The 27253-nt window shown below is 41.0% G+C and overlaps 2 protein-coding genes and 1 long non-coding RNA gene across 8 annotated transcripts in view; 2 read left to right on the top strand and 1 right to left on the bottom strand.

Moving 5' to 3' along the window:
* Positions 1-506: 506 nt before the first annotated feature.
* On the top strand, positions 507-8647 carry LOC110982708 (protein eyes shut homolog). The gene is made up of 8 exons (XM_022241330.2): positions 507-731; positions 1732-1860; positions 3067-3207; positions 4691-4822; positions 5029-5178; positions 5778-5927; positions 6874-7012; positions 7549-8647. Exons 1-8 carry the CDS (start codon positions 668-670, stop codon positions 7667-7669), a joined length of 1026 nt encoding a protein of 341 aa, XP_022097022.2. The 5' UTR covers positions 507-667; the 3' UTR covers positions 7670-8647.
* A 4051-nt stretch (positions 8648-12698) lies between these two features.
* LOC110982707 (uncharacterized) overlaps positions 12699-27253 on the top strand; it is a 65760-nt gene continuing 51205 nt past the window's right edge. For 4 of the 6 annotated variants that reach the window (XR_015427024.1, XR_015427023.1, XM_087142904.1 and 1 more), the window contains exons 1-3: positions 12699-12862; positions 22485-22523; positions 23379-23551. Coding sequence is in view for 4 of the 6 variants with exons in the window: in XM_087142904.1 (XP_086999030.1) it covers positions 22503-22523; positions 23379-23551 (194 nt within the window). In the remaining 2 variants the exon portion in view is untranslated. Of the gene's footprint in view, positions 12863-14956; positions 15965-21454; positions 21570-22484; positions 22524-23378; positions 23552-27253 lie in introns of those variants that run through there. The other 2 variants (XM_022241326.2, XM_022241327.2) reach the window with 2 other exon arrangements.
* Positions 15703-18222, bottom strand: LOC147797609 (uncharacterized). Its single transcript, XR_015427025.1, has 2 exons — positions 17879-18222; positions 15703-16700 (listed from the first exon to the last, which is right to left on the bottom strand). It is a non-coding gene; the product is annotated as an uncharacterized LOC147797609 (long non-coding RNA).

The following is a 27253-nucleotide window of genomic DNA, read 5'->3' on the forward strand; positions in this document are numbered from 1 at the left end:
CGTTGGTATTCTCTCAGTCCGTTAAAGGCAACATTTTTCGATCAACTCTTACGCTTCAGATGAAGAAGAAATCCTAATCCATTGTTTTTTTTCTTATTAAGCGAGTATGAGTTGGTAAGTTCGTATGTGGTGTTATGAAATTGTGTTGGGATACATCACATTCAACTTGCTTGTATCACAAACATACGAGAGTCAAAAATAAAACTGACAGGCACAAATGCTGCCTGACCTGTAATCGGAAATAAGTTCATGACAGAGCAGAATAACAAAATGAAAAGTAGAATATGTTTGACATGATTCCATATGAACCCCTCAAACTATCAATCCTTATAAGGTATGCCTAGAGTGGCATTTGTTGTGACGTAGCGTGCTATTCATAGACTGTCACTGTGAAATCCAACCAGGCATTCCAGTCAAGTTCAATTTCTCTGCCCCAGTGCATTTCACACAAAAACTGCACCAGATACAAACATGCGTCACTCTTTGTTATGATAATACCTACCTTTCAGTACTAGGAAGTCCTTCGCAAAAATATAGGCGGACGGTGCATGGTCTGCGTCAGTTTGTAATAGGCCCAATTTATGCGATTTCAGCGGTTGGAACAGACGAGTTTTGTCAGAGAACACGGGGATACGATTTGTAGCTGCAAGAAATTTCAATACGCAACATGATGTCGATCAGTGTCCTGATGACGATTGTGTTCCTCTTCGCAAGAACATTTGGACAGACGAGTAAGTTTACGTTGAGAAGATCGCCATATCAGAAATGAAAGTCAAAATGGCACCGTTGCCATGAAATCGGTAGTTTGTGTACAATTTGTATCCTATTTTGGGTATTTATTGCCACTTTTCGCAGTACCAAATAAGTTTGAAACAAAGAAAAAATAAACAGATGCGGCGTTACCATATTTGTTTGTTGGTTTCTTTGTTTTGTTTTCTTTCGTTTTGTTTTGTTGGTTTTTTTTCCTGAAGAGAGAGACTTATTCGTTACGCATACTACGGGTAAAGTTATGCATTTAAACGGTCCAATCTCTTCCTTAAATGACACGGACATACTCAACTGACCCAACGGTCATGTGGTGACTCCTGTGAGTGACCGGTAACTAACGGATCGGTGCCTTTCCTTCTTAATTGGGGTTAACAGCGGTTCTACAACTGCAGTAGACCCTCCAAATGATCGTCCAACCCTGCCCGTATGTCCGATTTTATTAGCGATGAGCAGTGCCTTGGTGTAGTAGGATAGAGTGCATGCATATCGTCCGCTGAACGTGTATTGTAACCCCGGTTAATGTATAAATATTTTAAACCGATTCCTCGGGCAAATTAATTGAGCCGTTGGGGAGGCAATCTAGACAAGAAAATTGATTGGCCCAGAGTTTGCAGCCGACTCTCCGCGTTAACCCTGCTTAGACTCTCGGTGACTGCTCGCAAGTACGAAGCGAAGATTTCAATCTTCGATTCTGCGCGCACCTCCGCAGTATGAAAGTTGTTGGAATGAAGCATATTCTCAAACTACCTATGTTTTCTACGATATTCAGACGTTGTTACTTCCCAAAGTTTTTAATTTCCCCCGTAAAGTTTCTAATGAAGTCCACATTCTTCAAACTCTGCCTTTAAAAAAAATCAACAAACTTTTGCAACAGACCCGCATTTCACTTAGTTTGTTCATAGATCTGTCGAGACATTAAAATTGTGTGAAGAGAGTAAAAGTGCCCGTTTATCTCTTTTATAGATATCTGCCAACCAAACCCTTGTAGAAATGACGGAATATGTCACATTGTTTCTGCCAACACCTATCGCTGTACCTGTCGAGAAGGACACTATGGACCCAATTGCGAATTCGGCAACGGCGACGAAATGGGTAGGTGTCGACACAACCTCTTAATCCTTGTTCACTCAGCTTTCAGGGTTGAATTTGTTGCACAAGCTGTGTTGAATGTAACTGGCACAACCGGAAATGACGGCGTGCCCAAATTTGGGGAAACCGGTGCAAGAGAGTACTGTTAGACTCTCTCCGAGGCTCTGTTGATGCATGCTGGAATCTTCAAGGGCTCGTGTACGAATCCACAACAGCGATGCCAATAGTGATTCTACGGATGGCATGGGTGGCAGTTGTCTTCCGGTCTAAATTAAAATTGTTGTGGCTGTTTATTTCGTAATGAGTGCGTTTTGCCGTAGCATTGTAATGTCAACAAAACTACAAAGGAAATAATTATGTAGTGGATAATCAGCTGGACTTGTTTCCAAACACATATCAAATCTTACAGCAGGACAAATTAAACAGGCTTTAAATACTTCTTTTCATTGAGACTGATGACAAGGAGTTGGTCCTTTTACCATTCTTAGAAAGTCCTTTCATTAATACATTTTAGAGTGTGCTTTTTGTCTTCCACACGTGGCACTTCTTGTCATGAGAGTATAAGAAAAAGTACAAAAATTTGTCTGCCCCAAAGTTTTGAAGAAATACTGGTTATTGCTATTTACCAAACAAGGTATGTAACACGATAAACAGGTTTTAAAAAATAGTTACTCTGAGAAACTGTAAAAAAAGTGTGGTACATATTCGCAGAGAGAGAGAGAGAGAGAGAGAGAGAGAGAGAGAGAGAGAGAGAGAGAGAGAGAGAGAGAGAGAGAGAGAGAGAGAGAGAGAGAGAGAGAGAGAGAGAGAGAGAGAGAGAGAGAGAGAGAGAGCGCTGTGGAGCCACTAATGTTCTTCTGCCTCGGATGACATCACATCAGTTTAGTTCATCAATATGGTTTCTCCCTCTTAAAGCCACAACTGAGATGAAAACTTATGGTAACACTGACAGAAAACTTGCCGACATGCATTCAAGTCCTGAAATCATATCCTGTTGCCTTTAAGCCCAATCAAACGTCCAGTCAAGGGCAAAATGATGAGCACGTGCATGTAGAGGAATACTGAGGTGGCAGGTCACTGGGAAATGATTTGAGACCGTGTAAAAAGCCACTGACTCGAAGACATTATTAGACTATATACAACATTAGAGTCTTTAGCCAGCTTGGCAGCACTTCATAACGACGCTCTTTTGCCGTCTGTTTGTAACAGAGAAGGCAGGTTTCTGCCCAGCAGTTGGAACCGATACCTCTGGAACCTGCGCTGAAGAGTGTGAGGGAGACTCGTCATGTCCCGGGGAGATGAAATGTTGCTTCAATGGGTGTGGTCACTCCTGCATTGCTCCGGCAGCAGGTACGTCAACCATTATAACGGGTTCCATGCATGACCTATATTAAAGCTAGTACATGTACTCTTGTAAGATCGGGAATATCTGCCGTGAGTAGAAGCACCCCCTCACCGGTTGGAAAAAGCCACGTTGGTTGGAAAGTGTTCATTTGGTTGGTAGCAACGCGACCAAACCGAACGTTTGCTAGGAAAATTGCGCCGTCCCACCGTCTGCTAACGCGGCCCGTTTGACGACAAAATCTCAAATGCAGCCCTTAGGTCGAGTTCGGGCGGTCCGTTCTTGACAGGGGTTTCTTGTTCCAGCGCTCGAACGGCGGGAGCACGACTCAAGAACACTGTTCTCGGGACAGGATCACACATCACCTCCTCGTCAGGATTTTACACGAACACACGGAAAAACTCGTGAGATTTGATTTTTGAACAGCCGCAAAAAGTATCGATATGACTTTACAAAGCCGGAGACAATGGAAAGTTTTGTAAAATTAACATTAATAATTTTCCATAACAGAAATCTTTTTTTTTTAAATGGAAAAGAAGTTAGCCCAGTTATCTGACATTAACTCTCGAAGGATGCACAAGGACGCTGCCATGTTGCATGTTGCTTGCCACAAATAACTACTAGCGTTAATAACCAGTTGTACATTCCCGGCGTTCGAGCGAACGACCCACGAACAACAAATCAAGCTGTTACGGTGAACAAACGAGAGCAACTCAGCCGAACTCAGCCAACGAGGCCTCTACCTTCACTTCAGATTTGTGCCGGCTTTGTGAATAATGAAATGGCAATTAGTCAGGTTTCCAGCCCAAATTCATTTGTCTCTCTGGATGGCCAAATCGTAGGCTTTTCTCAGTCCCAATCAGTGGCGTTCCCAGCGGGGGGGGGCACCTTCCCCCTGGCGGATTTTTAATCGGTATACTTATTCATGAAATATTAGCACCATAACCCTCAGAACACAACACCATGAAATTAAAGCAAGGATGTCGAGACCGTATGTAAGGCTTTCGATATTTGCTCTCCCGCAACATCATGTTGAATGAGCCTGAAAGCGCATTCCCTTTTGAATTCACCCCCTCCTCCCACTCACACACTCCAAAAGCTTGGTACGCTGCTGGTTCCAATTAGTTTCTTCTCTGACATTAAAAACACTCCCTTGGGTTGTTAGGCTGCATTTCCAATGGTTTGTGGCAAAACATGACCACGTATTGAGAGGAAAGCGAAGCCGAAACGGAGAAATATGGATTTTACAAACCTTATACTAGTCGGACCACAAAAATTGTGCTGTGGTAGTTTCAAAGTTTCATGAACCAAAGCTGCAGAGTATGAAACTCGTGGCTTTGTAAGCCGTTTTAGCAAGCAGTCATTTTCGTCTTCCAGACTTTTCTTGATTCACTGATCTGGAATTGTGATATGACTTAGCGTGTCTCTGTAATGATTTGAGATTTAGCAGACTGACATTAGGCTGTCAAATTTTGAATTCATTATTTTCAGTGAGTGTGGATGCGTGCCATTCCAACCCATGCAGCAGTGGCGGTACCTGTGTGGCCACGTTTGATGGCTACGGCTGTTTTTGCCTAGCTGGATACGTTGGAAAACGATGTGAATATAGTCAGGCCGTTGCAGGTTAGTATTTTCCAAAATGACATCATTTGGAATTAGGCGGAATTTCGGTAGGTCAATTAGACGATATCGCTGGCGCACCGATGGGCATGCATTGTGGGTCAAAAGATGACGCGTCGTTGTAGGAACCTGCGCCAGACTATAAGTTTCAGACAAAAGACCTTTTCTCCTAATAGGATCATTCTCTGTGTTGGTGTTTTCATTACCAGTGAGGCCAGGTTCCTGCCCCAAGACTGAAGTCAGGGATGGTGTCTTTGGGATGTGCAGCGATGACTGTACCGACGACTGGTCCTGCCCATTCCCGCTGAGATGTTGTTCCAACGGATGCGGGCGCGTCTGTACAGTTCCAGTCACAACAGGTGATGAGCTGTCGGTACTGCACGATCATTATAAGTCGACAACAAAGGGATGGAGAAAATCTTGAAATTTGCAATACAGGCGCTAAAAGGTCGGGCAGGATGCATTGCTGGGGGAGGGGGCTGCATGGACACCATCTAACACGAGTTGGCGCTCTTCATCATCACCGTGTCATGGATACCAATCACGTTATTTAAATAAAAACTGCCACACATGTTAAAGTTGTTGATCTTGTCGATTCCATGCCTACGGTTTTAGCGCGTACTTACTCTGTGAATTCCAAGACAAAGCATGGTGAGCTGCAGTGAAGCCCCCAAAATTATTCACACCCTTTGAAAAATGTGGCAGTTTGCTATTTGTTAAAACAAACTGGTGTGGTGGTCACCCCGGGCACACAAACAGTAATTCCTTTGCGAAAGCTCACCTGCATGGGCAGAGATATAAACTTTTGGTTGTCAATTCTAGGGTCTTGTGGTTGTAAATGAATAATTTTGGGCTCAACTATACGTTCTTTTGACATGCGTTCGTCGCGAAGGCTACCTAATAGCTGATGTCACGGCAGCAGTACGAGAGATTATTACTATTATTCGTTCACTTCCAGGGGATGTTGACTGGTGTATGTCCAACCCGTGTGTTAACGGTGGCATGTGCCTCACCAACAGCCAAGGGTACGCCTGTATTTGCCCCGACCAGAGATTTGTCGGCAGTCGCTGCGAAGAAATTCTGTCATCTCCACAACCCTCGTCACCAGGTAACTCAAAGATTTCTGTTAATTATAAAATGAACACGATGTTGTGCAAGTTTGCCGGTTTGAAGATTTCGTACATCCAAACACTATGCATGCGTTCATACGTCTTGTGTTCCAGGTTAGTGGGTGGGTACATACTTCCCAATTGCGAAGTGAAGGCAGATATGTCCCTCAAAATGAACTTCGGCAAACAGCTTGTTAAAAATGTATTCTTCGGCTGCGTATCCAGCTTTTGGTGTGCGTGGGGCGGGGGAATTCAAAAGCGATTGCGGCTTCGGGCTCATTTAACATGATTACGGGGAGAGAAAAAAATCAAAAGCTTTACTCGCGGTCGCGACGCGCTGGATACGCCACTGGTATTCTTTATTTCAGAGGTGAGTTCTGTAGCAAACAGCCCAATGTAGACGTAGGGGGCACCAGCATCCTATGGGGGGTACCAGCTTTCAGTGGTGTGGCTTTGGGGGGCAAGGTTTTGTTAGCCTTGTTCAATATTCATCCATCCGTTTTTTTTGGGGGGGGGCACCTGGGGAACCAGGAATTGGGCACGTGCCCCTAGCCCCCCTCCCCCGTGGCTACGCCACTGGTCGTGAATGCAATATATTGCAAAACTGCGGCAAACTGACGTACTTCTGGTACGAAGCGTATTTCTATATACTGTCTAAAGTGAAAAAAAATCAGCCTGTCATAATGGATCAAAGAAACACTACAAACGCTTTGATACCAAAAAACATGTTTTGCTTTTGTGACTTGACCACACCGAAATGTGTTAGTTAAACACCGCAAGTGTTACTAATCTGCAGATGTAAAAATGCACTGAGAGTGTTAAAAGTTACATCCAAAAAAGTGTTAACATGGCCGTCTGAGAACACCGGGGTGGTTTGTGGGGTTTACGAATCAAGCATTCAAATTGTGTTGTATAGTTAATAATGATTGTGGATTTGATTTCCAGAGCTTGATAAAGAGGAGAACCCTGAGGACGTCACTGGTAACCAAGAGCTGCCAACGACCATCATCGCTGTTGTTGTGCCATGCACGGTGGTAATTGCGGCTATACTGGTGCTCACCGGGGTTTTCATGTACAAGAGAAGGTAAGTTCATCATGTGTAGTCTAATTTGGGTTAACGTCGTGTTTTGACCTGTCTTTAACGCCTTGCAAGACCCAACCCGATGTTTCCATTGCCCGCCCCGTTTGTTCGGAGGTTACAATTGAGAACTGTTTTTCGGTGGGGCGCAATGGGAAAATTACAATGGGCCATGCTGTTACTTGTCTAGTTTAAACGACTCCCAAACAGCGCTGGCCAGCTCTGGCAGGTAGAGTGTATAAATAGATTATTACGTGATGTCCAGTGACATGCTTCGTATCGATGCAAAGTAGTTTAGTGGACAGTACCTGCTCCAAACCGGCTCTAGGCAGTTAGGTAAAGAACGAATGCATGTAATCATATAACAAATTGCAAAAACTTTACCCTTCTCCGCCCTCTAGCCGTTTAATTGTCATGGTTTCTTGTAGAGTTGAGGATTTAAAAAACTAGCTGATCCTTTTCATTTTAGCAGTTCTGCATGATTTTCAGTTCCAGTACTTTAACAACATTCATTTATTTCTATCTTTCTGCTCAATGTTAAGTCAAAGAAACCAGACGAGCAAGTCGGACGGCGTATCCGTGAACAGCCAGGAGCATATAATAAAGGGTCCGGCTACGGTATGCGATCCTCATTGTGTGGAACAGACAAATTGGGTTGCCTGATGAGGTTGTGAATCAGCTACGACTATAAACCCTATATAAATGCACTCAGCATATTTTGAACATAAATACCTGGCCAAGAACGCCTCACGCGACTGGTATTAAACAATTGATAAAGACTCAGCTGGCCTGAGGCAAAACTGTAACAAGGCTGCAGGGGTGTTTAACATAGACTAAGCTCTTGCACAAATCGTAAGGAGTATATCTAGTTCTGACCCAAAAGGTTCTTCTTAATGGGAATAAATATGTGTCTGGAGGTCTTAAACGTCCCGATGAAATTGACTCAGGAGAATTGACGCCGATAGAGCCCCTCTGAAATGGAAGTGCAAGGGAGGGGGCGTCAGTTTGCGAAGTACTGGTATGTTTAATCAAATTGGTTATATTATCCACTTTCTCCATGTTTTCCTTTCTCCTGATTTTAAAAAAAAAAATATTTTAGCTTTATTTCGCTCGTTGGTGATGGGCGAGCGCTCAGTATTTACAAGAAACCCAGCAGCTCAAAGAGACTAACTTAGAAAGATCTAAACCAAAATAATATAACTGATAAACACATTTATAATATAAATATTTAAATTTCTTTCGATGTCTGTTTATTTGCTTTAAGACAGAGCATTCAAAAAATAAAGAGTCTGTGTTCTGAATACACGTTATTATCCATCACTCTTAACCAGAAGTAGCAGAATTCTTTTTCCTTCAGAGAGAATGTCTGGAGAACAAGATCTCATTGATCTTATCTCGAAACTGGTTGCGTTTTGTTTGAGAAAAGTATGGATATTTGTAAGTGAAATGAAAACAGCATTCACTTTGCAAAGAAACAGGATGACCCAAAGTCTGAAAGAAGTCATTAGAAATAAGCTTAACGTTTTGGCAAAGGGATTCCATTGTGTTTGACGGGTAAAATGGCGTTCAGGAAATAAACCTTATTTTAATAGCAGATGACTATATGTGAATAAACTTTATGTTTTACGCTGTTGTATAGAACTTGTGAGCACTTTGTGTATTATTGTCAGTTTGCTGATAAATTCAAAGTATATCAAAGTATACTGAAGATATTTGTTTAGAGGTCCGTGCGTATTTTGGGCCCAACATCTGCCATTTGCTTGTTGGTAAACAACTTATTTATTGTTATATTATTTCAATCGGTGTTCCTTTGGCCAATTGCTTGGAATATTACACCCGAAAATCTGTTTCGTCATACGTTTTCCTTTAATGTAACTATCCTGGTGAAGCTTCTAGATCAATCATTGGACACGATTGAGCAATTCATGCACACATAATTTTCTAAAGGTTGAACAATTAGTTGACTGCATTATTAGTTCAACATTAGTCACAAAATATAGTTAATTATATCACACTGAACATACCGATTCAAACCGAACTTCCACTTTTCGATTATTTTTCTCAAAAAGAAACATAGCGGAGTGTGCATTTCACGAACGAATATTGCCAACTAAAATTGACGAAACTTCTAATAAAAACTACATTTTCCCAATTCTGTTGTTGAAGGTTGTGACGTTGATATTTACACGATACGGCCGAAACAGCTTTTGTTTTTCTTAAGATTTTTTTTAGCTTTTTATAAAGGGTAAGAGGGGCGTATCTTGGATTTCGTTTTTTCCCCTCCCCGTTTATAACATGAAAAAGAAAGAGATGTCGACTCATTTGAAAGATTCATGACGATGAATTATTTCGTTACATAGATCAGAGGCTTTTCATTTGTCGACACCCGTATTGAGCGAAGAGCTGTTAATTAACGAATGAGCACGGACACATAGTGTTTGACACAAAATTTGACAAACTGACCGTGTATTTCAAAGAGCAAGTTGACCAAGCGGCCAACTGTGGTCAGTGTCGCAGCTGTATTAAAGCGCAATTCAATACGGGCAGACTTCGTACACACAGAAGTGCAAATCATTTCGTTTTATTACATGTCAATGTCCAAGCTTAATTCTTGAACTGTTGCACTGTAACATGAAACCGCCATCGATGTGAGTGCGTTTTCAATTCATTAAAACACTTTCAAACCGAAAGCAATGAAAGCATTTTTCAAAAATTGTAATCCACGTTTCTTTGGAGAAAGCCAGAACGAGTTTGTATGGATAACGATTTTGAATGCGGATGTTATCATAAAGCCTTCCGAGTTTGCTTGCATATTAATTAAACAGTGTGCCGAAACTGCAACAGACGGGTACAATTGCCATTTTTACCTATAATCAGAAAACGGTGAATGTTAGTGAAACAGGAAAAAGTATGGAGCTCTAGCATAATTACACTCTACAAGAATAAAGGTGACTGTCATGACTGCAACAGTTACAGGGGCATCTCCTTGCTGAGCACAGTTGGCAAAGTCCTTCCTCGTGCCATTCTACCACGCAAATCAAATACTATCAGAGAGTCAGGCCGGTTTCAGACCAAATCGCTCCACACTGGACATGATCTTCTCTTTCCGACAACTGCAAGAGAAATGCATTGAACAGCGACGCCCCCTCTACACTGTCTTTGTGTGTCCCACTAAAGCATTCGACTATGTGAGTCGTTCGGGCTTATTTGCAGTATTGGAGCGCCTAGGTTGTCCACCAACTTTACTGGCTATCATCAGAGCTCTCCATGACGGTATGCTGGCCACTGCTCAATCTGACAGGTCGGTGTTGCAAGGCTTCAGCGTGAATTGTGGAGTGAAGTAGGGTTGTGTTTTGGCCCCAACGCTGTAATTCTCTGCCTTGCTCCGCAGTGCATTTCCTACATCGAGCGGGATCATGCTTCACACTCGATCCACAGGAGGTCTGCTCAATCTCTCCCGTCTACGTGCAAGAACGAAGGTTTCCAAAGTTCTGGTCCGTGAGCTGTTATACACTGATGATACTGCCTTCGTTGTGCACTCTCAAGAAGATCTCCAGCAACTTTGTCGGATGCTTTTGCCCGTTCTTGTCAGAACTTTGGCATAAAGATCAACATTCAGTCGCAGGAATGTTGTGCTTGCCACCAATAGTTAGGAAGCATTTTTCCTCACTCTCCGAGCTCGAAACTCCAAGTCCACTTCAGACCGTCAACAAGTTCACATATCTTGGATCCACTGTGACTTCAAACAACTCTCTGGACGAAGAACTTGATCTACAGATTGGAAAAGCTGGAACAACATTTGGACGCCTGCACAGGGTGTGGGATAATAGTCGTCTCCCTCTGTCTCTGAAGATCAAGGTATACGATGCATGTATACTTAGCATCCTCTTGTATGGATCTGAGGGTTGGACAACATACAGACGACAGGAACGCCGCTTGAATGCATTTCATCTGCGCTGTTTGCGTTCTATCCTTGGTCTCACCTGGCGGGACCGTGTCCCCAACACTGTAATCCTTTATAAGACAGAGTGCCTTTACATGCGCACACTACTTCAGAAACGTAGGTTGCTCTGGACAGGCCATGTCATACGGATGGACGGAGCCCGCCTACCAAAACATCTACTCTTCGGTGAGCTCTCCAAAGCCCCTCGTCCAGTTGGTCGCCCAAAGCTGCGGTATAAGGACGTAGTCAAGCATGATTTACAGTCCTTCTTCATCAACTTGACTGACTGGGAGAGTTTTGCTATCACCAGGGAGGGTTGGCGCCGTGTACTTCACAGGGGAGCAGCCTTGCCCACCAAACCTATATGGAAGAGTGCAATGCCAGACGCACTACCAGGCACCATCGTGCTGATCGTCGTTGATTGAGGTCAAAGGCCTACTTAAAGACCGATTCTCCCACCATTGTACTGTCTGGGGCAACTTTTCAAAATGTCCATCAAACTCATCTTGACAGACCCCATTCACAGCAGTTGGGCGACTCATCCTGGGCCTTCCCGAGAGGTCCCCCGTAGATATCGATTTATCGACTTTTATAAGATATGTTCACCTTGCTCTAAAGTTTTATAAAAGTTTAATTTTGAAACTGCCACCACACTTACGCAGTTGTTTTATTCATAGCATTACTATACAAGGTATGTTTCTCATTGCAACCCCGTTCTCCCATGTTTTATATATACGGTGTGTATATACACAATATAAGTTATAAAAGGTCAAAACTGATGAAAAATGAACCATAAAAGTGTCCAACAAAACTAAGATATACAACACAAAACAAGCCATGAAAGACAACATACAAATGAGATAAGACCACTTGAAACAGACACAAGACTGACAGACCAACCAAAGGACCTATCCCAACCAATCCCAATCGTCCGTAAAACTGCGGACAAATTAAACTGACCAATCAATCAGACTGTAGACAAAAAACACGTAGTTTGAAAGTGCACTAGTTTGCAAAGTAGACTACAAGACTGCAAAATGTAACAGGCATTAAAACAAAAATTATTCAGGATGTTGCAAGTGGTCTAATAAACTTCTGCTGAATACTGAAGAGATGACAGATAGAGTCTGCAATATCAGAGGGAAGCCTTTAAGTTGGTTGCTCCCGCCAGGGCAAATACGTGGAAATAAATGAGTTATTCTTGAGGGCACGATCAGTTCTGGCATACTGGAGGTTAAGTATCACGTGGTCCCGGTGACGAGTATTTATTTTAATATTATTACGAACAGAATGCCAGTCAATCATCCCAAACAAACATTTAACTACAAAAGTGATAGTCCCTGCTTTGCCGTCAGAGTATATCCAGTTTAGCACGAAGTCATCTCCTCATATTTCGCAGTCAGGTCTACCCTTTCAGCCACATCCTGCATGAGCAGCGTCGTGTTAACTATATATGATGTCCTCTTTCTTATGACACCAAGAAATCCAATTTACTGTCACAGATGACTGAGCACGAACAGTCTGGTCGCGGTGAAGAATATGAAAAATGCAGATTAATGGTCTTTTTTTATCCATCATTGTCGTAATTTGTACGCATGCGTGTAGAAGTCCGAGCATATTAATCAGTGAAAAGTTCACTGCCTCATTGCTTCATGTACCCAGACGTCGTCTAGTTTTATCAAAGACCAATCCTGCAGGGGGCCAGACGAATGATCAAATATCAAACGTGGTATTCGGCAGACGACCGTTTAAGCATTAAGTCATGCTTGTAGCGGGTACGTCAACAATATGAACACGACAAAAGGAAAGAATCAGAAGCTGTAGATTTCAATTCAGACTAAAAATTGATCGTGCTAGCACGCTTCTGTCATCAAGAAAACGTAATCACAATTCGACAGAATTAATTTGGGTTGGTAAGTACGTGTAAAGCTAGATGCAGGCCCAACTGGTGACCTGTAAATCGCATTTTTTTTCGTGTATGAAACACAGCAAATTCAGCATTCATGTTATTGTGACCATGGACATGATGGAGGAAGGAACACTTGTCATGTGATGTAGGAAGGAAGACAACGTTGGGCAGCAGATGTTGTATAATGTTGGTTATTTTACCCGTTATTTTGTAATTATCATGAAGGCCTATCAGTGCATATCCCACAATACAGTTGTTTTTCTCGTTCCATATTTTTCCTAGTTCTGGATCGCTTGAAATAGAAACCTACCTCTTTTGTGTTGCTCTCAGTTCTGGTTCTAAAGACAAGTTCTGTCATGTCTGTATGAAAGGTGAAATGTAGACATGTGGAATTTTCTTGTACAAAATTTGTTCTCAAACAAATTCTCGAAAATAAATTTTGGCCATATTTCTTTTTTGCACTTCAACATTTTTTAATGGTTTATCAAAAATCATGGGGCGATAAGCCACTCACTCTGATTCCAAGTACCCTTTTTTTATATTCAACAGTCATATAAACTTTCGCATCTAATGTCTGTTTAATCAAAATGATTTGTAGCATTCCTGTTTGTTTAACATTTGCCAAAGAGTGAACTCATGCTCTTTCCTAGTTTCGGATTGCACATTATTTGCATGCAAAATGTGTTGCCAACTGTAGAAATACATGTGACGTAATGGGTTCGTCAGCTGTGCAGTGTGGGGATAGTAGGCCTACTTGAAAGCTTGCTGCACAGCTGAAAAGTTCAGTCAAAATTTATGCAGGTTTAACTTTTTAATTGATTGGAATTTTTAATAATGAAATAATTTTCTCTGAATTAAGAACTTAAAATCAACTAGCTATTCTGCAACTAGATTTTCTAATGTTGGGTGGCCTGGCTACTACTTCAGTCCAAGTAGCTACACGTACATGCATACATGTAGGACCTATGAATTGCCTTGCTTTTAACTTGTTGACAGGGTCTGGCGTCAGCAATTATCACATCTGGTAAATGTTAGAAACAGGCAATTCATCAGCAGCCGATTTCATGAAACGTGGCATAACTTTGAACCACGCTTAAGCCTTACACCACAAATGAATGGCGTAGCTGTGCATTAAAAAAAATTACTATTGAGAGTTTTATAATTATATTTATTTTAAAGTCATTTCATTTGGAGTTAAACAGGCCTTTTGGGTCACAGTGTTTTACTACACTTTTGTTTGTCCTGGCCAACTTGGATGGCTTTTGTTTGTTAATCTCCTTGTTTGCTTTGCTTTCCATCATCTGCCCTGCCCTAGTTGTCTTCTGGACTGCTACAATTTATCTCTTGTATACATTTGTATTTACATTGTATGTTCTGTGCTGTTTTGTTTAACAGCGTTTGGGCCGAATAAAAAATAATATACTTACGTTTGATCCATGAAAAGTTGCATAGCAGTGCCATGTTTTAATATTAAATTTCTTGGACGAAGATGGAAGTTGTTTTTACGACAGCTGTTACTTTCCACTGTACACTGTAAATGTACTGTACATGTAACAACAGTCATCAAACAGTCATTGAATCACCTCCACCCACTATCTTGAAAAAAATGTTGTCTTTTCTTTGTCGGAACTGGACAAAAAATCTTGCAGTGTTTGTGTGCATTGCGTTAGTCCCCACTCGGCATACATATACATAAAACAGGCATGTAAATCCTGAAAGTATAAAGATGTACAGTGCACACGTGTACATGTACCGTTATAGTTGAGGAAAGAGAAAGGAAAAACGTCAGAAGAACCTGCCTTCTCTTGGAAGGAAATGTCATATTTATCAGTTCAGATGAATACAATAAAAACAATCTCAAGCATTACTCAGATCACAGTCGAAGTCTAAAATTGTGAAAGGTAAATATAATTGATCTCATTTGACCCCAGAAGCATGTTCCTGAGATTTATTTTTTACCCAAGCTCGTCAATCAGGATCAAAACTACCAGTATGAGTCCAGTCATTTTTTACTGGTTAACATGATTAAACTGAGGCCAACTTGTACATGTACATTGTACATGAAACTCAACTGTTAGTGTCAACTAATTAGAGCTGCACACTAGCTGGTATCCTGCACACTTGCATGGTCTGGCCTTGTTAATCACATATGCAAACTTGTCACAGTGCCGATTTCAGTACCCTTAACACCGATCTAGTTTGTTCATCTGTGCCAATAACATCACAAGCTGTATACCATTGCAAAGAGGGCATTCTGCTCTTTCTAGAGACATATTTCTCTTTCTCATATATAAAATAGTTTTGCTATTACAGTAATTTTTATCTTGGTATGCTTTTTATGTGGACCCCCTGTAATGAAGGGCTTTAACCCATTCACTATGGGATACTGCTGCAGTGCTAACTTTCATAATGGAACTCACTGTACTGTGTCCATTCTAGTCAGCAACTGCAGTGTCACCTGGTACCTTTTGTGTGGGTTTTCCACATGATCACAACTGGAAGTCGGCAGTCATTTGTGAATGCTTTAGGATATACCTTTAGGTTCCTTTTTGGCATTTGAGTTTGAACCGAATTGCAGGAATGAGATTTCTCAGCTTTTTAGCTGATTTCAGTTTTTTGGTTGTGGATTTCAGCTTTTTTCCTCACTGGCTGTGTACAAAAGTGTAGGAGATTTTCACAGTTCAGCTTCTTTATGCCTTTTTTCGGCCGTTTTCAGCTGGAATTGAATGGTAACATTACAATACCAGCACCTTTTTTACATGTAAGCATGGGTTGTGATATGTGTGTGTCTTGGTCGTGAATGGGTAAACTGGAGTACTTTTTATGGGGCACATTACACGCTTACCATTTGCTATTTAGAGCTCATAGAAAACTGAACAGTGCAAGGTCGACGGTTGCTCACTGGTGTTCAAATTCAATCATACCCGAACAATGGAATGACATCATGTGCCATATATAGACCTTGCTCAGTACTTCACCAACACCTGCCCGATTTTTCAGTCAGACGATAGGAATAGTCAATTCTTCCATCTCATATCTTGCTGCATTAACTGGAGATTCCTGGAAAACTAGAGAAAACTAAACCGGATGTCGGTAGAAAGACTCCGTAAGTATCACTGAATAAATTGGCTATGGCTGACTTGCCCTATCGGTGCTAAATGTGCATGTGAATTTGAATTTTAATGAGAACCTGTAACATTCTTGCAATTTGGCTTGCTGGGCCAAGATAAGAATGAAATAAATGAAACGAAATGAAACTTATTGCAAGTCATTATTCTCTGCCATGTGCATCAAGTGATTTCATAGGGCAAGAGCAGAGTGGTGAAAGGTCATCACGTTGCACAAGAAATTCAGGCTGTTTTGGCACTACGCATCTTTAAAACTGTTTGTAAAATATCTACTGAAGGTTTGTTATTTTAGAAATTACCCAAAGAAAGTAGGGAATCACATATTTGTTACTGGAATTTATCTGTCCACATCAAAATTGAAATACCCTGGAGTAAATGGCCAAAATGTGAATAAGAACAATAGTTACCAGTATGTTCCTTTCCCCGAGAAGGCAGCAGTCATTTCAGCAAACCTGGGTGATATTGCCTTGTAGTAATGACCCCTCTTATGCTGACATGCTGTGTTTGCATGTGCTAGTGGACATCACACCTTGTACATGTAGGTCTACAATGCAACATTTGGCAATTTCCAAGCTTATGACTATCATCTGACGTGTTGGCAGTTTTCCTTGCTCTAGCATTGGTCCAGCGGCTCTCCCTTTGTCATCTTTGTCGGAGGTCGTCGTGACATCTTCTCATTTGCATTTTTCATAAAGTGCTGGTGGAAACATGTACCTGTGCATTTATAAAACACTTTCCTGTGAGAGGTGAACATGAACATGTACGTTGTCATGGTTGTGTATCACTGCAATAACAGTTGTCGGTGTTGAAGTCGAGACCATCATAATTTCCTGCAAGTCCATCTCACCGGTCCATCAAGTTTCAAACCAGTGCACCAGCTGCATGTATTTACATGCACAGGTAGTGTACATAGTGTATGATATGTGTTCAAAAGAACTCTATATGTACGACGACAAATTATTCATGGTTTATGAAATATGTTAATTATATAATTATTTTATTTCCAAATCCCCTGCAGCAGTGTTAGCTATGATCACAGAAAAGTTATGCATTGAATATACATGTGCACATGTATGCAGAGTAAAACTCATACATTGTACATGTTGTACATGCGTAACGTTGAAATGTACACATTTACTGGTCAGCACTTAAATGATAAACAAATTGACTGCGACTGAATGGAATCATAAAGGGATATATTGAAGAACTTGACTGCAGCACATGTACATAGCAGAACATACATGTATGCACATTGTGTACATGGACTGTACACCTTCATTCCATGTGCGTGTACCGTTCATGCAGGTGTCAAACATGGTCCTCTCTGGGCTGGTTTGAATTATCAGTATTACGGTATGTACCTTCATGTATTTGAGGTACTGTATGTGTACTTGCGCATGTACATGTACGGTGGACGCACTAGGACTGGAGGGCGCTATTTGGTCTGGGTAAAATCTTGTGTTTACTCAAAATTTCTCCACTTCAAATAGCGCCCTCCTACGGTACATGTACATGTACATGTATGGTGACTGCCATTGCTTGAAAAAGGGCTACCGGTAAAGGGAGGGGGGTGTGCCCGCAAAGTTCATTACCTGAAGAAAGGATCGATCCGTCCAGACTTGCCGACCGCCGATGACTAAATGAAATGTGGGTGGAGAGGAGAAGGAATGAAGTTCCACAGCTTAGTGTTAGCCATGGACATTTAACCCTAACACTCCTCAGTCCTCCAACAGGTGAAGGATTGAAGAGGGTTTTAAATACCGGCAAATGTACAGTACGCTAGGCCTGCATGAACTCACATACATGTACTTTATGATAGAACAAGTTTGATGCTAGTGAAACTAACAAAACACCGACAAATCCATGTAAGAGACCTATTGGTAATACCATACCTGTACCTCAGTTCCCTGTTCAACTTAGTTCTGCAGTTGAAGTACATGCAGGCGCACCTGTACGTACGCCAACCCCACAGCATACTGCGAGTATGATACGTGTAGTTGCTCAAGAGTCCTTGTCATGGTGCATACAAGTTTTTCTGGTAAAATCCCCAGGTGAGAAATCCAAAACTGTAATTGTCATAAGCATTTCTCTGTAAAGTCCCAGAATCTATATTAAGCATTTGCTTGCACTTCTCTGCTCATGTTTCCCAGAAGGGATGGAAGGACCGATGCGGTGCTTCGTTATGCCAAGTAGTGTCCGGTACGCCTCTGCTGGCACATGTAGCTTGAAGAGCGCCACCTGTCGAACAAACATGAAATATTATTATTCATAAAAGTATACATATACAAGTTATTCCCCTAGATAAACATACGAGTATATCGGTACAGGTTTAGTTCTTGGAAATTCCAATTGGCTGTGCCTTACATGTTACCGGCCAATCAGAACACTGAAGTGCATCAGTAAGAGGACAGAGCCTATAGCTGCTATCTGATTGGATGGCACTGACTGCACTATTTTACATAAGTGGGTTGTGGGTTTGGGATGGGAATTCCCTGCTCCCCTTTTAGAGACTTCCAATGAGGCACATAAATAGCAGGGACTTTCCTCTTGCTCACACACACATGTATATGTACATGTATATGGAGTGCACATGTACATGGAGTGCACATGTACATGGAGTGCACATGTATATGGAGTGCACATGTACATGTACATGTAGTGCACATGTACATGTACATGGAGTGCACATGTACATGTACATGTAGTGCACATGTACATGTACATGGAGTGCACATGTGCATGTACGTGGAGTGCACATGTACATGTACATGTAGTGCACATGTACATGTACATGGAGTGCACATGCATGCTGCCTGGTACTGATAGTGCACATGCAACCAGATCTGCTGCCTGATAATTGAACGTCTCCACTAATGATGTATAAACCAGCTAGGGATGAGTTGTGTACATGTACAATCAAGGGGCAAACCAGGCCAGGCACAAGATTAAAAATGGCGGTTCATGTAATGGCAACCCCAGCTGCTGATAACATGGGTACTGTATGCACATGTGCATGGCAGTGGAAAAATTTTCCATTGGCCTGACATGTACATGCATGTAGGGCCTACACACAACTTACGCACAACTGTTCACACATACAGCAATAGAGCAAGGAACAGCATGGCCACGGTTCATGTACATTTTCAAACTGAGTTCTGTGTACATGTAGGTACATTTACTTGCACATGCAGTGTCTGTAGTGTACATGAGTTTGTCTCTGCATTCAGTTGGGGACCTTGAACAATAGAGGACAATAAGGTCCCCGATTGACAGAGGGTCCCCGATTCAAAACATATGGGTGGTCTTGTAAAAAAGTTAAAGTACAAACAAAAGAGGAACAATAGGGGGTCCCCAGTTGCAGGCAAATACACACTTGGGTGTACATGTACATGGACGGTGGATTTGATGGTGGTCTGGCCATATCATACTCTGGCACTCCGGGCAGATAGAGCTTGCTACTGGTACATGAATATATACTGCAGACATGTAATTTGAGAGTGACTGCAAGTGAGGGGAATATGGGAGATTTCTACCAGGGCGAATGGCACATGTACATGTAACCCCTAACAATCACATGAGATGACATGAAATTCAGGTTTTGAACAGTTGAAGACTTGTCTGTACATAAATCTACATGGGTCCATGTACGTCCACATGTACATGTGCTCCTGAGAAAGTTTTGCACCTGTGCACCTTGTAAGCATAAGGGAAGTGGGTTAATAGGCTAAACACTGAGGAAGGAACACATAAGCTGTCCACATCGACAATTACACCTGTACAGTGGACTTGCCCTCCCTTATCCAAGTTGTAACCCCTCCTTCCCATTCGCGGGTGCATGTGTCTCTGCTGTGCTTGGTGTTATCAGTCCTCTGATCCTGGTAGAATCAGGTTGCCAGAAGTTTTTGTGAAAAAACCCAAGGACTCGAGAGTTACAGTACACGGGTACAAGTACCAATACGAGGACACACAGGAAAGTCTGCTCTGGCCAGTTTGCAGTGGTTTGCAAGGATAGGCTAAAGTATTGCACGGGGGTTGCAGTCTCTAGTTATACTTTTACTGCTATTTCAAGCAGTGTATGCATACATACATACTTGTACATGTAGTCTCTTATAGTTTCTACATGTAACTCTTTGGAAGTTCAAAGTGGCTTCATTGGACCAAGGTCTAGTACTCAGGTGATTGGCCTTATCACTGTGATGTACCCGTACACGTCCATAATATGGGACACTTTATTTGAACATCCACAATTATTTGATGTTTGCATCCAGAGTACATGTACGACTTGTACGTGTTCGCAAACCCTAGTTTTAAACAGAGTAACTCTGATAATTTCATTCAATCTGTAGGGTGTGTGTCAAATGGTTAAATACTAATATTCAGTCTTTTATTGAAAAGTGGAATGTTTCTTTTTTCGATTCAATTATTTATACATTTACACGTTCACATACATCCAGTACGATAAAATCAAATGGTGTTTTTCCCAAATACTGTCATGTGCTATTAAAAGCTTCGCTGAATGATATCTGTAAATTATTCTTTTCCGACCTTTCACCGGGTACACGACAACATGTACCGTAGTACTCTGTAGGTTTATGATTACAAAATCAGTGTGCGTGTATGTGTACATAATTTGTATGACATCAGTTTAGCTCATCCGAAATGGTGAAATGTCAGTGTGACACATAGACTTCAGAGGTAGTTGTACATGTATCAGTCAGTAGCCTTTATGTAGATAGTCTTGGTTCCAGTACTGGATGCTCACATGTATATAAATATACCGGTATACTCACTGTATTTACATGTAGCTTGTACAGATGAATTTTGTACACGTACATGTGGACAGTTTACATTGGTTCTGACCTTTTGAACGGAAAGGCCATTGGAATAAAGAAACAAAATCCATTATTAGTCAGTTAGTGGCCTAAAGAACTTGACATGTATGTACCGGTACAGTGTACCGTCCCAACTGGTGACTTTTTGGTCTCGTTTTATTGCTTTTAAATTTGCCATGTCCACACACATGCCTGTGTGCCCGATCCAAATTGAGTTTTGTTGGGCACATTTAATCATTGTGTGTTGTTTTTCATATACACATGTGCATTTTCCATCTTTGCCGGTATCTCCATCTTATCTTTCCTGACTTTCATGGACATGAACATGTACGAGTACATGTACATATACATTGAATTAGAAATTCACAGAATTCTTGTTCATGCAGTAAACCACAAGTTGATGCTGTCTTGATATCAATTGGTCAACCTTTAAAAGCTTTCATTGATACACAGAATAGAGTTAGGTCGTTTGTTCATTTTGTCTGTGGTTTTTGTGCCATATGGCAAATGAACATGTGACTGTAGGGTGGCTTTCAGTGACTAGGGGAATACCCTACATGCAGTTATGGTAGGGTTTCCCCAATTGCGCAATACAGTACATTGGCGGGAAAAAGATGTTTCTGGCTATTTCCTTCATGAAAGTCAGTTCTCACAGACCTAATATATCAACTGGGGTTAACTTTGAACTCAAGAAGCCACATTTTGGACCATTGTCAGTCGTTGGATGAGTCGTGTGGTTTTCAGCTCACAGGTGAATTAGCAGATCTGTAATGTGCTTGAGAAATCTCAGCTTGTAATGAGCTTGTTGATGTTAGCAGGTGACTGTGCTGTGTAGTTGTTGAGGTTCAACTGTGACATTTTTTCCCTCTTTTAGTACTAAGTTTGAATCATTGTTGCGTACTGCACATGGATCGGGACATGTGTACCTACTCAGGTTATTTACAAGTTGGCCTTAATTTCCTTCCTTAATTTTCACATACATTGTATATGGTACATGTGCACATGTACTTTACCAGGTTTTTGCAAATGGTTAAATTTTTGCCCTTCATTTTATTCGTTAGTTTACGACATTCCTGCACAAAGCCGTTAATTACCATCCATGAAATTTATGGCAGTCTTTAGGCTGAGCTACATGTACATGTATGAGTAGTAATTCCATCAGATATCTCCAGAATTTTCTCGTCTTAAGAGTGATCAGTTCATTTTGCCTTGAGATAGTCAGCCTGCCAGCCGTACATATTATACATGTACCATGTACGTGTATTTCTCAGAAATATCCTCAGTCAGCATATTTAGGATTCTCAGTTGGAGGAGAAGACCCCCAGAGTGAACGGTGACATCACAGCGACACAGTGTTATAGTGTCCTCATTTGTCAGAGCATGGAGAGATTTTATTTGATTCCAAAATTTCACTTTTCATTGAGAGTAACTGAAGCGAGATTTCAGTTTCAAAGAGTCTTTACGAGGAGTAGAATAGCTAGACGATGTACAGTACGTTCCTAAGTACACGTAAAATTCACATTGTGAAATCTTTAATTAGTGTGTTTGGGGTATGATAATGTATTCTGCAGTCAGTCACTCAGTAGGCCATGTATTTGTTGGAAAGCTTGATACAATGCATCAAGTGATAAAAATCATTGTTATTTATATCCTGTTTTCATTTCAGATATCCTGATTTTCAATAATGGAGGATTCTCTGTCAATGGTAAGTACTGACATGAATAGCCACTAGCAAGATTTGAAGGTTTGACCAGGTGAAAGGACAGTGCAGGTTGGGGAAAGTTTACAAATGTACATCATAGTCTTGCCAAATACACTTCTGAACTATTCCTTGAGTACTGTACTGTATGGAGAAGTTGGAAATTGAAAATGACTATAAAGTGATGCACTGTGTAAACTACCGGTAGCTTGAAGCTATGTGTACATGTACTGTACATACATCACCGTGATATGCTCTTAATTTCCTCCAAAAACTGCACTATACACGAAGTGTAAACCGTAAAGGATTCACAGGTGCACTTTTATGCTGTTGTATATGTAAGAGCATTGCGAGAAACACATGTACATGGATCTTCAGAAACTCTCTATAGACCTAAAAATATATACATACTACAAATTAAGGGGTCCCAAAGTATGACTTTTTGTGTCCCTGTTATAAGTCTGTTTAATTTGACATAGAAATATTGCTGAAATTGATTTCAAACTATTTATATTTGTTTGGCAGGTAATTTGCATTAATTCTCCACTCTTGGAAATTAGAGAATGTGTTCTGAACTTACTAAATCGTGTCAGATGTCACAGGGACATGAAAAAAACATGGACCCCTGATTTATAGAATGACCCACATGTAAAACATAACGATGTCATACATGTACATGTACGTTTGTTTATGGGTATGCTTTCCTATTGGTCTTGACGGACCGTGTTCCACATCAATGCTATAAAAAGTACCCATCTTGATGTCCTTATGTTTTTGGTCTATTTTTTGCACTCTTTATGTTGTACCCATGTGCAAGTGACTCTGAGTATGCATTTTCCCCCTTTTTCGTTCTTTGTACAGAGCAAAAAAGAATGCCAGCAGTGGCTGAAAACCATAAGCAATGAAGACAGATACAGGCCGCTTGCTCGGACGTTAAGAATGCGGGCGATGGCGCCCTATCTATATGGCATGGACTATCTACCCCCAAAGTGGCGGGCGTGGATGGCAGAGGCGGACTTTAAGCCTCATATAGAGTGAGTATTATGTGTGAGTTTCCTACGAAGATATCCGCAGTTTAAATGTGGCACCGGTCTACATGTATATTGTAAAACTCATTTGTCAGAAATGAGTTAAAGGCTGGTTTGTGCTTAGTGCAAAAGTAAAGAACATTGTGAATTTGTGATGGCAGATCAAATATTTGCACTTTGAATTTGCAAAAGTTAATCACATTTGAACTTGTGTGAATCTTGATACAGATGTTTTGTGATGTCACATTTGCCTGAAGTACTGTATGAACCAGATAAACATGTAACATGGTCATGTCAGAGAGGGTTGGAAAATCACAGTCAGCACATGCACATGTATGCATTGCCTGTTTAAAGGACACTATTGTCCAACAATTAACTGCCTTGGGTGTGGTATTATTCTCAGTTTTGTAAATGAGACCATTATATAAGACTTTCACAAGGCCAGACACAAGACCTGTCACAAGACCATCACAAGACCAGTCACAAGACCAGTCACGAGTACAGTGTACATGTACATGTAGCTGGGTGAGTGACGACAAAGGAATGCTTTTGTCACAGTTCATCTGAGGACTTGAATTCAGACTAGAGGTATTATGTTGGTCTTGTCATGGTCTTGCGGGATCTCGTGACGGTCTCAAGAGGTCTCCCCATAACACTGAACATAACACTGGTACTGAAGTGGTACCCCACAAGAATTTCAAGAAATACATGTAGATATTTCAAATATACTCAAAAAGGAGGAATTTTCAAGTGCCATTCATCCGTCGCAAATTGAAGTGTTCTACATAAGGGACATAGACATGTACAGTCAAAATTTCGACCCAGGAAACTGAATTTGGTTGAAATGGCAGTGATTTGAAATTTTTTTCGGTATTGTGTGGGAGTTTTGTACACGAGAAAAAAGGAGATACCCCACAAGTATACTGGTACATATGTAAGGGTGAGTGTGTAAACTCCTTCAATCGTGGGCCTATAACAATAGGGGACAGTAGGGTCCACGGTTGCCGAAGCGTCCACGGTTGGAAAACGTGTACAAAACATATGGGAGGTCTTCCGAAAAAGTTGAAGTATGAACAAGAGAGGAACAATAGGGAGTCCACGATTGAAGGCGTTTACACACTTGTGTGTGTGTACACGTACATGTGCACATGTACATGTATGTACAAGCACAACAGCTGAGTACCGTACATGCACCGTACATCCAGTTGGACAGTTCAACCAGTTGACCGCTTCTTTGAATACGCAGATATCTAGAATGTGTTACCAAAATCTGAAACTCACAGAGAATGGATTCAGGATGACACAAGCATCCATCTGTATGAAGTGGCCAAAGGAGGCTGCATGTTTGGAACCTGTACTCTTGTTGTTCATCAGGCCATAGCAATCAGTGCTGTTTTAAAAAATAGCCAGATAAGACAGTACATGTACAGTACTTACCGGGAGCTGCCATGTGATATTTCTTTCAAGCGTTCAAGCGCTCAGGGGGTTTTTCCACTGACACATGGATGTACCTGGTACACTGTATCTTCTACAAAATTCAGCAGGGCATATGGATCCATCTATTGACATACTGTAGCTGGCTTTTGTTCATGAAGTACAATTCATCACTGGCTGCCACATGTACCGGTACATGTAATCCTGAGCACCTGTGCCCACGGTGGCTTTGTGGTCTGATGCGGTATGCTGGAGTAGTGGTAGTGGTGAAGTGAACTACTGTATGCTTGCTGCACTTTTGTTATTTCAGGCTAGGAGGTGAAGCTTCAGGTATCTTGCGTTGAGCCCCGCAGGTGTTCGATCAAGTTTTTTAATTAATTGTTCCCTTTCCTATTTCAGTTCAATTTATTGAAAGGTTGATACTCCTCTCTAATTTTCATGCAAGGTTTTCTCATAGCAAGAAGCAAACGGATAATTCTAGAAAATTAGTGATCCAATTTTTTTTCGTGGCCCTGTCACATCTGATTAAGTTTGAACAAAGTCTCTAATTTCCAAGAGTATCAAATTAAAGCAAATTACCGGTACATGTACCTGCCAAGCAACTAAAAATACGAGCAGTTTGAAATCAATTTCAGTCATACATGTATGTCCGTGCCAAATTACACAGTTCAGGTATAACAGGGCACCCAAAAATGTCACACTTTTGGACCCCGAATTTATAGAATGACCCAAATGGCCTGTCAAGAGGAAAATTGTTCACTAGAGCATCTTTACCATTTGTCTTTACCGGTATATCTGCTAGTCAGCTTTCAACCACACACTTTCATTGCTCTTGTCCTACGTTTTTCTTGGAGAATGTTTGTCGTTGGTAGGGTATAGGAAGAGGTTTGGGACATTTCTTTCACCATCTGAAAGGAGACTTTATTTTTACCAAATTGTTTTCGTTTAACCCTATTTGTCTGGCCCCACTTTCATTGCTCATGACTTATAAAAATTCAGGATTTCATTTGGTTGTTTTTTATTTAAATGTTTACTTTTTTAATAGTACATGTATATGGCACTGGTGTAGATGTAAATTGTTTCAATTGTCTTATTAATCCGTACCCTTTGGGACTGGTTAGATCATGCAGAATCTAGTTGGATCCATACTGTCCAAATTACATGTTCTGTTACAGATCTACCGTACATTTACATAGATGTTCTGTACCTGTACAGTAGATGTGGACATCTTTTAACGTTTTTATCGTAGTTTCAGATCATTGTCACCGTGCATACATTGTACATTTACAGTAGATTGATCTCTTTTCTATTAACCCTAACCCCCTAGGGACCTTTGAAATCCTACACAAGCTTGTTGGGTTCAGCATGGTTTTAAGCTCAAGTGCAGATTCAACTTTGTGTAATATTCTCCATAGTTCCCTACAAAACATTTCACCTTTGATACCAAGTGCATTTGAGGGATGAACGTTGGTAAAGTGGAAATTGAAACTCCAAATTAGCTGTTTGTGGTTTCATTTACATGCAGTAACCAGTGGTTACGGTGCGTCATTGAAACCACACTGCACAGTTTGAAAAACAGACATTTTTTTTGGAAATCATGGGCACTATTTAAAACTACTGGTAACATTGATTTTGCAGAGCCATGAAAAATCAAGTGATCCATATTGAAAATGAAGAACTGACAAAGGATAAAATAAACTTAAACTTGTAATTTTAAAAGTTGGAGCTGTAATTCCCCACAAAGAGAGGATATTACTTGTAAATGAAAATAATAGCTCACTGAATTACCCGCCTTTCTACTCAAAGTAATCTAAAGAATAACAAAGTTATACAAACAAATATCTTTTGGGTGTTCAACTTTGAACTAATGCTAAATACATCTGTCAGGAAAGGACCCCTGATCCAAAACAACTTAACATGCAGTGGTGGCCATTCAGATATTTGCATATTTCGTAAACTAGAGGTACATGTGCATATGTACAGTGTACATGTATTGGTAGGTGTATTGGGTAAATTGACCCACATGTACAACGTATGCTGGTGGATGTTTTGCAATCAGTGAGGGGATCTCCCCTTCTGTCATGTGACATACTGTGCAATCGGTTTGGGAAATATGTAAATGTATGCGTAGGCTTACAAATGTACATGTAGTTGTACCGGTACATTGTACATGAAGGGGTTGTAACTAGGTGCGATTATATGGGGGGGGGCTGTACCCCCCCTAAATTTTTATCTTCCCCAAAGGAAAATTTATTATTAGATGCTGCGTGCTTT

The sequence above is a fragment of the Acanthaster planci genome, linkage group LG10, assembly GCF_054643075.1.
Source record: "Acanthaster planci isolate LZ-2023a linkage group LG10, COTS_SCS, whole genome shotgun sequence".
Classification (NCBI taxonomy): Eukaryota; Metazoa; Echinodermata; class Asteroidea; order Valvatida; family Acanthasteridae; genus Acanthaster; species Acanthaster planci.

Excerpts from the sequence above, each read along its gene's own strand:
- LOC110982708 (XM_022241330.2), top strand. The coding sequence starts at position 668 with ATGATGTCGATCAGTGTCCTGATGACGATTGTGTTCCTCTTCGCAAGA. Across the intron at positions 4,823-5,028 it reads ATATAGTCAGGCCGTTGCAG|TGAGGCCAGGTTCCTGCCCC; the intron begins GTTAGTATTTTC and ends TTTCATTACCAG. Across the intron at positions 5,179-5,777 it reads TACAGTTCCAGTCACAACAG|GGGATGTTGACTGGTGTATG; the intron begins GTGATGAGCTGT and ends GTTCACTTCCAG.